The sequence below is a fragment of the Penicillium rubens genome, assembly GCF_028828025.1.
Source record: "Penicillium rubens strain IBT 27055 chromosome Unknown utg000001l_segment0_segment0, whole genome shotgun sequence".
Taxonomy (NCBI): Eukaryota; Fungi; Ascomycota; class Eurotiomycetes; order Eurotiales; family Aspergillaceae; genus Penicillium; species Penicillium rubens.
In genome coordinates, this window is record NW_026890599.1 from 6,225,179 (window position 1) to 6,235,551 (window position 10,373).

Below are 10,373 nucleotides of genomic sequence, written 5' to 3' on the forward strand. Positions count from 1 at the left end.
GCCTTTAACATGATTATCTTCAAGACTCAAATGAATTCTCTTTGTTACCAATGGAAGATGCATTCTGGTGACTCACTGCTCGAAATTTAACCGGACCCTTGGCATTCTAATGTCTTACCGGGGCCGCTCGGGGAGTGTATGATGCTAAGTCAAGACTCAAAAAGGCCATCAATTCACCGCCGCACTACTTATAGAATGTCGGACCTTGGAAAGGGTTTACGTCCCTACCATGTGACCTATTTATACAGCCAAATCAAACAGCCTAACAGGGCGAGCACAAAGGCTGCTAGGTATCTTGGCCAGGGCCGGCAAATGGGGGTACAGGTAGAATGATTAAGAAAGCTGTTCAGATTCGTAGCTTCCAAAATATCAACACCATAAAGCTCAGTCTACAAAGTAGGCCACTCCATCTGAATAGCTTCCAAATTACCAGGCCCCCTAAAATCCTCCAGAATATCCGCCTGCTCGCTCAAAAGCACCCGGTCAGCCTGCGACTCACCAATCTTAGCCAAATCCCTCCAACGCTCTAGATCCTCGGGATTCCGCTTATCGCCACGAGCAGCCTCATTTTGCGTCCAATGTCCCTTTGAAAAAGCAAGTAAAGTTGTAATACGTTTGTTCGGGATATCGAAAACAAGCGAACAGATTGTGCCTGTCTCCTCCAGCCAGTTACATTGCCATAGTTCTCCAGGACGAATACACTGATATGTTGCAGTTTGGAAGTTCTTTCGACCGGCCATTGGACCACCATGGATGGCGTAGACGATGCGATCCTCGTTGTAGAACCACATTTCGTAGCGCCATTTCTCGGGCTTGCCGTGTGTGTCTTTTGCGGCGTAGTCGTAGATCATGTGGCGGTCTCGGATGTCGGTGTCGAAGGTTGAACCTTCTAGAGATGGTAGGACTGGCATTTTGATGCTTGCTTTGATGAGGAATGGCGGTATAGAGAGTATGAAGGATATGTAGTTCGAATGGAATGTTTGTTTTTAGAGACTTTGGAGAGTGAGTTACAAATGAAGGGGTAATCAGCATCTTATAAAAACAGTTCCAAACCCTTGAATTTGTGTGGCGAATTCGCAGCACCTCCCTGTGAGGGTCGTTGACGCAGACCTATTCAGCAAAGAACCTTTTTTCGCGGAGAGCGAGGGAATACACAGGGCTCATTGGCGGTGAGCACAAGTCTTACATCACTGGGCTCGTGGGAGCGATAGCCGTGGTCACGGGAGCTCTCAAGCCCAAAGCACCGTAGTCTAAGACGGAATCGGGCTGCTTGTTGGTTTATATGAAGGGAACAAGTCGACACGGACTAGCCAGTGAGTTGAAGAAAGGCTCTTGATGTTCTGTATACCAACCATGTCCTCTCATTAGCACATAGCAGTACCATGACGACTGGAGACCTCGGAGGTATCCAACGCGTTGATATTCGAAGGTTTGCTTGGACGTACCTCGTCTAAGTAACTGGTAGAAATTAGGAAAGATATGATCGCCGTGGCTGTCATCATCTCGTCCGAGGAACCCGAACACATCACGGACTTTTTCATTCGAACCTTGGTCCAACAACAATATGAGGATTTTGAACTGCAGAAACAAAAGGCCATGCTTAAGACAATTCTGGATGCGAAAAAGGAATCTTCAGCACGAATGTAAATGGGTTGGTGTTCATGTTTCTAAAAAGAAACGAGGTTGCATGGTGGAAGGTGAGAATGATAGACTCATTGAGAGAGTTGTAGAAAACCAAGTTCTAAACTAAGAATAATTCGACAATGTTCATCTTTTGACGAGCGTAGCCAAGCATTGGCTCGTACATACAGCGGTGTATTAACGCGCTGGAGTCTCTGACAGAGGAACTACACAGGCTGGTTTATATTTACCAATTCATGACATGGCGCCGATTGAAAAAAAAAACAGTCATATAGTACCGGAAGGTAGAAGTACGACTATGATCTTTCTAGCTCTGTGTTCCATGCTTAGGGACTTCCATACTACACTAACTTCTCAGTGTTAGTTATGTCCACTGGTATAACTGCCTAGTCACCTGATTGATGCCTTGTTTGGCAGGCCGCATATATTTGCTAGCCAGGTCTTGGAGATAGAGAATTAATCCATCCTCTCTCTCTCTCTCTCTTTTCTCCTGGCCGTTGCTGCCAGATCATATACTTTTTCAACTGTACGTCCACGGGTCTATCTGATGGTTAGTAAGGCAAACTCATCACTCCACGTATTATATTAGTTACTAAAAGAAAAAACTGACGAGCTGGGCACTACCTCGGAGTGGAGGATCTGCGGGGAAAGGCGCGCGGATTTACCCGTCAATCACATCTCACATCTCCGGTCCTGTCGATCAACTACCCCTCAACCGCAGCCAAGGTGGAGAGGCGTCTCTTGGATGCGGCACTGTCCCAAATCAACATGGAGAACCGGAAATTGCTTGCAGGGTTTAAGCCTCGGCGTTTCTCCTGCCAAGACACCGCTGTAGTCTTGCATCACCCTCTGCAAGGAACAGACCATTGCAGCATGCGTCGGCCTTGCTTGTGCCATTGTTTCCCTGAGACAGTGCTTCTTGCGGGCATTGCCTCTTGGTATATGCACCCCTCATGGAGATTTACCTAATTAGGATGAAGTGTCGCTATCGCGGTCGCTGTCGGCCGATCGTCCTGTCCAAAGGAAGAGGGAAAGTGATGTTCGTCGAACCCCTCATGGAGATTTACTTCATCGGGAAGGAAGTGTCGGTATTACGATCGCTGTCGGCAATTCTGCCCAAATGAATAGATCATGTTATTCTGAACCCCTCAGACGTCACCTCGATCTATCCGGGTCAATCGGAGCACAATGAGGAGGAACATGAGTAATTATCCGGTATGGCACTCGCTGGGCAACTCGAACTACTTACCTATAAATACCCGCTACAGCGCGCCCTTTACTCATATTCTATATTCCGAATAGCATTGGCGAGTTGAAACAGCCAGCTGCGGACTGATCACAGCAAAATGCTGCACAAATATCTTCTTCTGCCGCTTTTGGCGTCATATGGTGCTGCTGTCACCATTTCCGTAGCGAAATCTGGAGGCAATGCCACATCGGGTCTGCAATATGGTGCGATGGAGGAGGTATGTTGAGCTTCTTGTCTACTGCAGTATGGGATCTAATTCAAGGTCCAGGAAATCAATCACTGTGGAGAAGGAGGTCTCTATGCCGAATTGATTCGCAACAGAGCGTTCCAGGGGAGTAAGAAGTTTCCTTCCTCACTGGAGGCCTGGTCTGGTGTTGGGGACTCATCGCTGTCCCTGAAGAACCTCACTGACCCACTGTCCACCGCCCTTCCGACTTCGGTTAATGTCAAGGGTTCTGGGACAGCTGGGTTGAGTAATGTGGGCTTCTGGGGCATTGACGTCCGTCCTCAGAAGTATTCCGGGTCATTCTACGTGAAAGGCTCTTACGAAGGCTCCTTCACGGCCTCTCTCCTTTCTTCCAGCGACAAGGTTCTCGCCACTGCCGAGGTTGCCTCGAAGAGTGTTGCAGACGATTGGGTGCAACATGAGTTTGTTCTTACCCCCAAAGAAAAGGCTTCCGATACCAATAATACGTTCTCTCTGACCTTCGATGGCTCGGTAAGCTTTGACAAGGAACTTGCCACGTGCCTCTGCTAATTGTTTCTAGAAAGCATCAAGTGGCTCGCTTGACTTTAATCTCATCAGCCTATTCCCTCCTACGTGGAACGATCGCCCCAATGGTATGCGCAGAGACTTGATGCAAGCCATGGCTGATATGGGACCTGTAAGTGGAAGCTTACCATTCCCTCTGAATAGCGTGGGGGATTAGAGGCTAATAAAGTCTATAGACATTCCTTCGCTTTCCCGGTGGAAATAATATGGAAGGTGATACCATCCAAGGCCGCTGGAAGTGGAACGAGACCATTGGACCACTCAAGGACCGACCTGGTCGTGCAACCACCTGGGAATACCAGGAGACCCTCGGATTGGGTTTGGTTGAGTACATGGAGTGGTGCGACGACCTTGGCATGGAGCCCAGTGAGTACATCGTTTTGTTAGGCGGTGCTTTACCAAGCTGACAATGTCTAGTCCTCGGAGTCTATGCCGGACTTGGTCTAAGCGGAGAAATTGTCCCCGAAGCCGACCTTGATTTCTATGTGCAAGATGCGCTCAACGAGATTGAGTTCTTGACCGGCTCTGTGGACACCGAGTACGGTGCGCTACGCGCCAAGGTTGGACACCCAGAGCCGTGGAAAATTCGGTACGTCGAGGTTGGAAACGAGGATATGCTGAGCAACGGCCTGGAATCGTACAAGGCCTACCGGTTCAAGGCATTCTATGACGCTATCACGGCCAAGTACCCCGATATCCAGGTCCTTGCGTCTACTATCGATTTGACACTTCCCGAAACTGCAGGTGGTGATTACCATTTGTACGATACTCCGGATAACTTCGTCAGCAAGTTCAACATGTTTGACAGTTTTGCGCCTGAGCATCCTATCTTGCTCGGTAAGTAACTTGACAAATTTACGAGACCATAACTAACACACGCCAAGGTGAGATTGCCGCTACCTCGCCGTTGAATGGAGAAGATATCGACTGGAATGATACTCATTTCTCCCTGTATCCTTGGTGGATCGGCACCGTTGCCGAGGCTGTGTTCCTTATTGGTGCAGAGCGCAACGCAGACAGGGTTATTGGAAGTACCTACGTGAGTAGCTTCAACTTGCACCATCAAGGCGAGAACTGACAAAATAGGCCCCCTTCATGATGAACTTGGACGCCTACCAATGGTCCCCAACCATGCTCTCCTTCAACGCGGATCCAGACCAGACAGCTCGATCAACTAGCTGGCACGCGTGGACTGTATGTTGCACTATTTGCCAGACCCCCAGAGTACACTACTAACGAGACTCAAATGTAGCTGTTCAACCACAACATCATGACAAATACACTCCCAGCAACTTCCCCTGACGCCTTCGGCCCTCTGTACTATGTGACAGGTCAGAACAGCAAGAAGGACTCGCACATCTTCAAGGGAGCAGTGTACAACAGCACATCCGACGTGCCTGTATCACTGACGTTCGAGGGTGTCGGCCGTGGCACCAAGGCAGACTTGACCATCCTGACTGCACCGGATCCGTTTGCGATGAACGAGGTGGGCGGATCGAACATGGTCAACAGCAAGACCACCCAGATCAAGGCTGGCAAGAAGGGCGAGTTCTCGTTCAAGCTGCCCAACCTGAGTATTGCGGTTCTTACTACCAACTAAAGCATTGTCAAATATGCGTTAGTCGGAGGGAGGCTTGCGCGTGCATAGCAGTACATACTACAATCAAATATATTGCGTCCGAGTTTCGGATGTAGTTTCTTCAATCCCTATCGCTTTGCCCCCTGTCTTCACTCCACCGGACCTAGACACGACAAGCGTCAAACGTCCTGGATCCGAAATTTCTCCGGTGTATTCCCTGATTCCGCCAATCCGCAGCCTTCAAATCCCCAGTTCCTCCAGGGCCGAAGGATATGTTTAAGGCTAGGCGCAAGATCTAAGTTGATTCGGCACGACAGAGGCTTGTCAGCTGTAGGGAGCAGCACCACATCCGCCATGCAAACAGTATCTCCAAAGCATTATTCCTGCCTTATCAACAGGCTTTCGTAGCGTTGAAGTCCGCCGGAAAGGCCTGTTAAATCCTCGGAATGAATTGCCCTCGCCCGCTGTACTATACAGATTTAGTGGTAGGTTGTGTATCAATTGCGAGGAATTTACCAGATCGCGCACCAGCACTGAGATAGTCAAAGGATTTTGCGAAATCAACGAGATATTCGTCAAGACTCAATGTTTCAGCCTTACTATTTCTATCGCCAACTCGCCATCTTCTATGTTCTAAGCTATATCCTTCCGATATCAACCACATGCCACATTGAGCATCGGCACTCTGGACTGTGCGGTTTTCGTTTATATACTTCCGCCCGTTACCGCCTATATGCACCACTTCGTCAAGGGGCTTTTCTCGATCCAAGGATTGGAGCCCAGGCGTCAATCCGTTCGGTCTGCGCGTGATGGTTGATCTCACCATAAGCACCATGCCCATCCCTATACTCCCTGTGGAGTTCCTTCGGAATGTGGAGTCGTATTGCTTACTTTCCGCCCACGCGCTCTAGACCCTTCCCACGGGTAAAGATAGAAGCTACGGTGGCGATAAAAGCAAAGATCGCCGAGGCCATGAAAGAGAGACTGATCCCGCGGTAGTACACCAGTCGAGCGGCCATTTGCACATCGGGAGGGAGATCATAAATAGCCGAGACCGAGTGGCGGATCTCATCGATCACCTAAGAAAAAGCGAGTATGCTGGTCAGCACGGCCTGTTCAGGTGCTTGTTATCATCAAACGGCGAAGGAATTGTACTTTCCATTTGTCTGGTATTCCACTCAAGGCCTCCCCGAGGCCTGAGTTAAGTGTATTCTGCATAATGGTGGCGGTCACTGCGACGCCCCATACGGTTCCGAGGGAGCGGATGAGGTAGACGGTTGAGGCGGAGACGGCGTGATCTGCATATGACATTGTTAGCAGACTTGTTTGGCAAATGGCTCGGTCGCTGGCAGTTTGGGGAATAGACCCGGCAACAAATGGAAGGATAGGAAAGGTATCTTACCGGCGTGGTCGAAGGCTGCTAGGAATGTGAAGAGGATTCCGGGGTACACCATCCCCTGACCAAGATTGGCGGGAATAACATAGGCAAAATATTTCCATTGCGAGTCGTCGAATCGAAGGAGCGTGACGAGCACATTGCCCACGAACATCAGGGCCGCGCCGACGCGCACAATGGAGGCCAGTCTGCCCCAGCGTGACATGATGATTCCCGCTACGAGTCCACCTAGTGGGGTGAATAGACAGGGAACCACCAGTCGGGTACCAGCCTTGCTGGGAGAATCGAGGAGGATCACCTGGAACATGAGGGGCAGAGTAAAGAGGTACTGAATAGGTCACGTCAGTTGCGATGCTCATAGTACCGATGGAACGAGCGAACTTACTGCGTATGCTGCCATTCCGACACAAACGTTGGCGATCTGTGTGGAAACAGCAAGCTGTCCTCGCAGCATCTTCAAAGGAATCAAAGGTGCGGCAGTGGTTTTCGCTTCAACGGCGACAAATGCAGCTAGTAGTACCACACTAGAGACCAACGGCAGAATTACCCATATGTGAGTCCATGGGAGAATGTTGCCCCCTAGGCTGAGTCCGACCAGTTGAGCCGAGAGAGCCAGAATGAGCAGACAAGCGCCCAAAACATCGATTTGGTGCCAAATGCCTTGCGCTTGCCGACCTGAGGAAGACTCAGGGTGGCGCGATGGGAACTTCAACACGATGTAGCCCATGATCAAAGCAAACAAAGAGACTGGGACCTGCAGCAGGAAGCACCAGCGCCATCCGATCGAATCAACGATGGCACCTCCGAAAGAAGCACCGCAGATGGCCCCAAAGCCGTATGAGACGTTCTGAATTGCCTGGTACATGCCGCGTTGGCGGAAGGGAATGAGATCCGAGTTGATGATTGTTGCTGGGACACTTGTTAGTGATTGATTCGGAAGTTGAAAAGTCATTAGCTTACCCATAGTCATCAATCCTCCGCCTCCGATGCCTGTCAAGGCGCGCATGATGTTCAAAAAGATTACATCGCGGGCCACGCCACATCCTAGACAACCAACCATGAAGGTGATGGTTGCAGTGAAGAAACAAGACCGGCGACCGAGGATATCGGAGAATCGGCCATAGAGAGGCTGGAACGCCGTGCTTGTGATCAAGTACGAGGTTGTTAGCCACGAAGCAGTGTTCGCGGCGTTGAACTCGGAGCTGATCACAGCATAGGTTGAGGCAGTGATGGTGCCGTCAAACCCGCCAAGAAATACATTGGCCATGATTGCTGTTAAATTGTTAAATTGTCAAATTTTGTTTGATCAAGTTATGGACTTTGCTTTGACTTACCGATTTGGATCAGTAGGAACCCTGGCGGTGGGCTCCAAGTCGCAGGAACTGGATCCGACTGCAGTAAAGGTTGCTCTTCGATTTCTTGAGACAATCTTTCGGCTTCATTCTCGTTTGGCATCCCTGCCGAGACATTTTCAATCGGATTCAATCCCATTATCTCAAATGTCGTTTCAGATCACAAATTCCGCGATTCACAAGATGACGAAAGAAATGCTTTGGCCGAATGTCGAATGTCGAATGTCGAAAACTTGAAATTTCCGAGCGGGCATGGCGGGCACTCCATCGGGAAATGGCAGCGGATTATCTCCGCCTGCCAAGCACGACATCGCATTCCACCGTGACATGATCAACTTGGAGTTTGTCCATCGATGGCCGCAGTCTCCCTCTTAAAACAGTATACTAGTAGGGATGCCGTAATAATTCTACGACAGGATGGTTGACAATTGTGGCCAGCGGTGGACATACCCGAAGTAGTTTAGCAGACACATGTGTCTGTCGAAGGTGAAAATGGTAATCCTTCTCCTATTTAAACGAGGGGATGTCTGAGGTTTTCTTCTTCTCTTTTCTTCTCTTTTCCTCTCACATTACATTCCAATCCAAAGAAGTCAAAGAGACTCAGTGCAGAGTACCCATCTAAGGTTAATGTACCCTATCATGCACATAATGACGAGCATCATGGAAACTGATCGCTGGACCAGTACTTATCATGAAGCTCCTTGAAGCCTTCGCCTGCACCGCAGTGCTGTTGCCGCTCGTCGCAGCAGACTGGCAGTTCAAATCCCGAACCGACCTGGCCCCGCCTCGTCTGAACATCACCATCCCGGCGACAAAGGATGTCGAGCAGGGTTACCTCTTCATCGCGCCCTTCCCGGGCCAATGGACTGAGCCGCAGTTCCACGGTCCACGACAGGAAGCTCCGTATATTGTTCGCGATGACGGTGATCTCGTCTGGTCGGGTTATATCTACTTCTCCATCTGGGCCGCCAACTTCCAGAAGGCCAGATGGAATGGTCAGGATGTGCTGTTCAGCTTTGAGGGTGACCATAATCCAGCCTATGGTCATGGTCATGGTCATGCTACCATCCTTAATCAGCGCTATGAGACCGTTCGGGAGCTCCGCGCTGGTAACCATAAGCTCATGGATAAGCATGAGTTCCATCTCATCGATGAGAAGACTGCGTTGCTCCAGGTCTATCAGCCTGTGCCCAGGGATCTGTCTCGCTGGGGTGCCAGCGCTGAGCAGCAGTGGATTGTCGATGCCATTTTTCAGGGTATGTGGGCTGTCGAATATACGAAGAGCAATTGCTAATTAGCAGCAGAGTTGGATCTCGGGACCGGAGAACTGTTGTTTGAGTGGTCTAGCCTTGAACATGTCTCTCCCGATGGTAAGTTAACTACTTTGAAATAATGGGCTAGTCTAACATCTTGCAGAGGCGGTCCTCCCTCTCAACCCGGGACAAGCGGGTGCGGGCTACAACTCATCCGACGCGTGGGACTACTTCCATATCAACTCTGTGGACAAGGATGCCGAAGGCAACTACCTGATTTCCGCACGGGATGCTTGCGCAGTTCACAAGATCAACGGCACCACTGGAGAAATCATCTGGCGGCTTGGTGGTCTACGCTCGGACTTTGAGCTCGGTCCCAACGTCAAGTTCTGCTTCCAGCATCACGCACGCTTTGTCGAGCAGGGCGATGATGAGGAAATCATCTCGCTGTTCGATAACTCCGCTCATGGAACAGAGAACCACCGCGGCAATGAGGTCCACACTCACCCTTTTTCGCAGGGGAAGGTGATTTCCGTCAATACTGCCACCTGGACCGCGAACATTGTTCAAGCCTTCCAGCCTCCCGATGGACTCCTCGCCAAGTCCCAAGGCAGCACCCAACTTCTACCCAACGGCAATGCCCTGGTCAACTGGGGCTCCGAAGGAGCCATGACCGAGTTCCGGGCGGACGGTACACCAATTTTCCACGCCTACATGGACTCAGGACTGCTGGGCGAGGGTGTTCAGAATTATCGGGCATTCCGGTACAACTGGACTGGCCTTCCGACAGAAGAGCCCGCCATTGTGGCAGAGAAAACCCACTCAGGTACTGAGGTCTTTGTTTCGTGGAATGGTGACACCGAGACGGCGGTTTGGCGATTCTATGCTGTTACGGATGCATTTGGGTCCCGGGAGTTCTTGGGCGAGACTACACGCACTGGATTTGAAACATCATTCATGCTGGCTGGTCACTCATACCAACGCTTTGCGGCTGAGGCTGTCTCGGCTCGTGGTCGTGTCTTGACTACGACTGGTGTTGTTCATATCCAGAACGCAGTGCGTCCTTACGACAGTGTTCTTGCGGAGTCCGAGGGTCGCGGCTCTTGGACACAGTTGACCCTGCAGGCGTAG

General features: G+C 50.4%; 5 protein-coding genes across 5 annotated transcripts; 3 read left to right on the top strand and 2 right to left on the bottom strand.

The window, feature by feature from the left end:
* Positions 1-389: 389 nt before the first annotated feature.
* On the bottom strand, positions 390-911 carry N7525_002398 (uncharacterized protein; the record flags this gene model as incomplete). The annotated part of the gene is made up of 1 exon (XM_002556906.2): positions 390-911. One exon carries the CDS (start codon positions 909-911, stop codon positions 390-392), a length of 522 nt encoding a protein of 173 aa, XP_002556952.2.
* A 471-nt stretch (positions 912-1,382) lies between these two features.
* N7525_002399 (uncharacterized protein) lies at positions 1,383-1,647 on the top strand (the record flags this gene model as incomplete). Its single annotated transcript, XM_061212297.1, has 2 exons — positions 1,383-1,429; positions 1,473-1,647. The coding sequence occupies 2 exons, from the start codon at positions 1,383-1,385 to the stop codon at positions 1,645-1,647; spliced, it is 222 nt and encodes a 73-aa protein (XP_061071523.1).
* A 1,340-nt stretch (positions 1,648-2,987) lies between these two features.
* Positions 2,988-5,262, top strand: N7525_002400 (alpha-L-arabinofuranosidase A; the record flags this gene model as incomplete). Its single annotated transcript, XM_002556905.2, has 8 exons — positions 2,988-3,107; positions 3,159-3,608; positions 3,658-3,774; positions 3,839-4,028; positions 4,080-4,499; positions 4,547-4,701; positions 4,749-4,856; positions 4,915-5,262. 8 exons carry the CDS (start codon positions 2,988-2,990, stop codon positions 5,260-5,262), a joined length of 1,908 nt encoding a protein of 635 aa, XP_002556951.2.
* Positions 5,263-5,987: 725 nt separating this feature from the next.
* On the bottom strand, positions 5,988-8,128 carry N7525_002401 (MDR family MFS transporter; the record flags this gene model as incomplete). Its single annotated transcript, XM_002556904.2, has 7 exons — positions 5,988-6,084; positions 6,133-6,320; positions 6,397-6,539; positions 6,644-6,965; positions 7,023-7,546; positions 7,598-7,909; positions 7,972-8,128. 7 exons carry the CDS (start codon positions 8,126-8,128, stop codon positions 5,988-5,990), a joined length of 1,743 nt encoding a protein of 580 aa, XP_002556950.2.
* A 552-nt stretch (positions 8,129-8,680) lies between these two features.
* Positions 8,681-10,373, top strand: N7525_002402 (arylsulfotransferase family protein; the record flags this gene model as incomplete). Its single annotated transcript, XM_002556903.1, has 3 exons — positions 8,681-9,245; positions 9,294-9,359; positions 9,406-10,373. 3 exons carry the CDS (start codon positions 8,681-8,683, stop codon positions 10,371-10,373), a joined length of 1,599 nt encoding a protein of 532 aa, XP_002556949.1.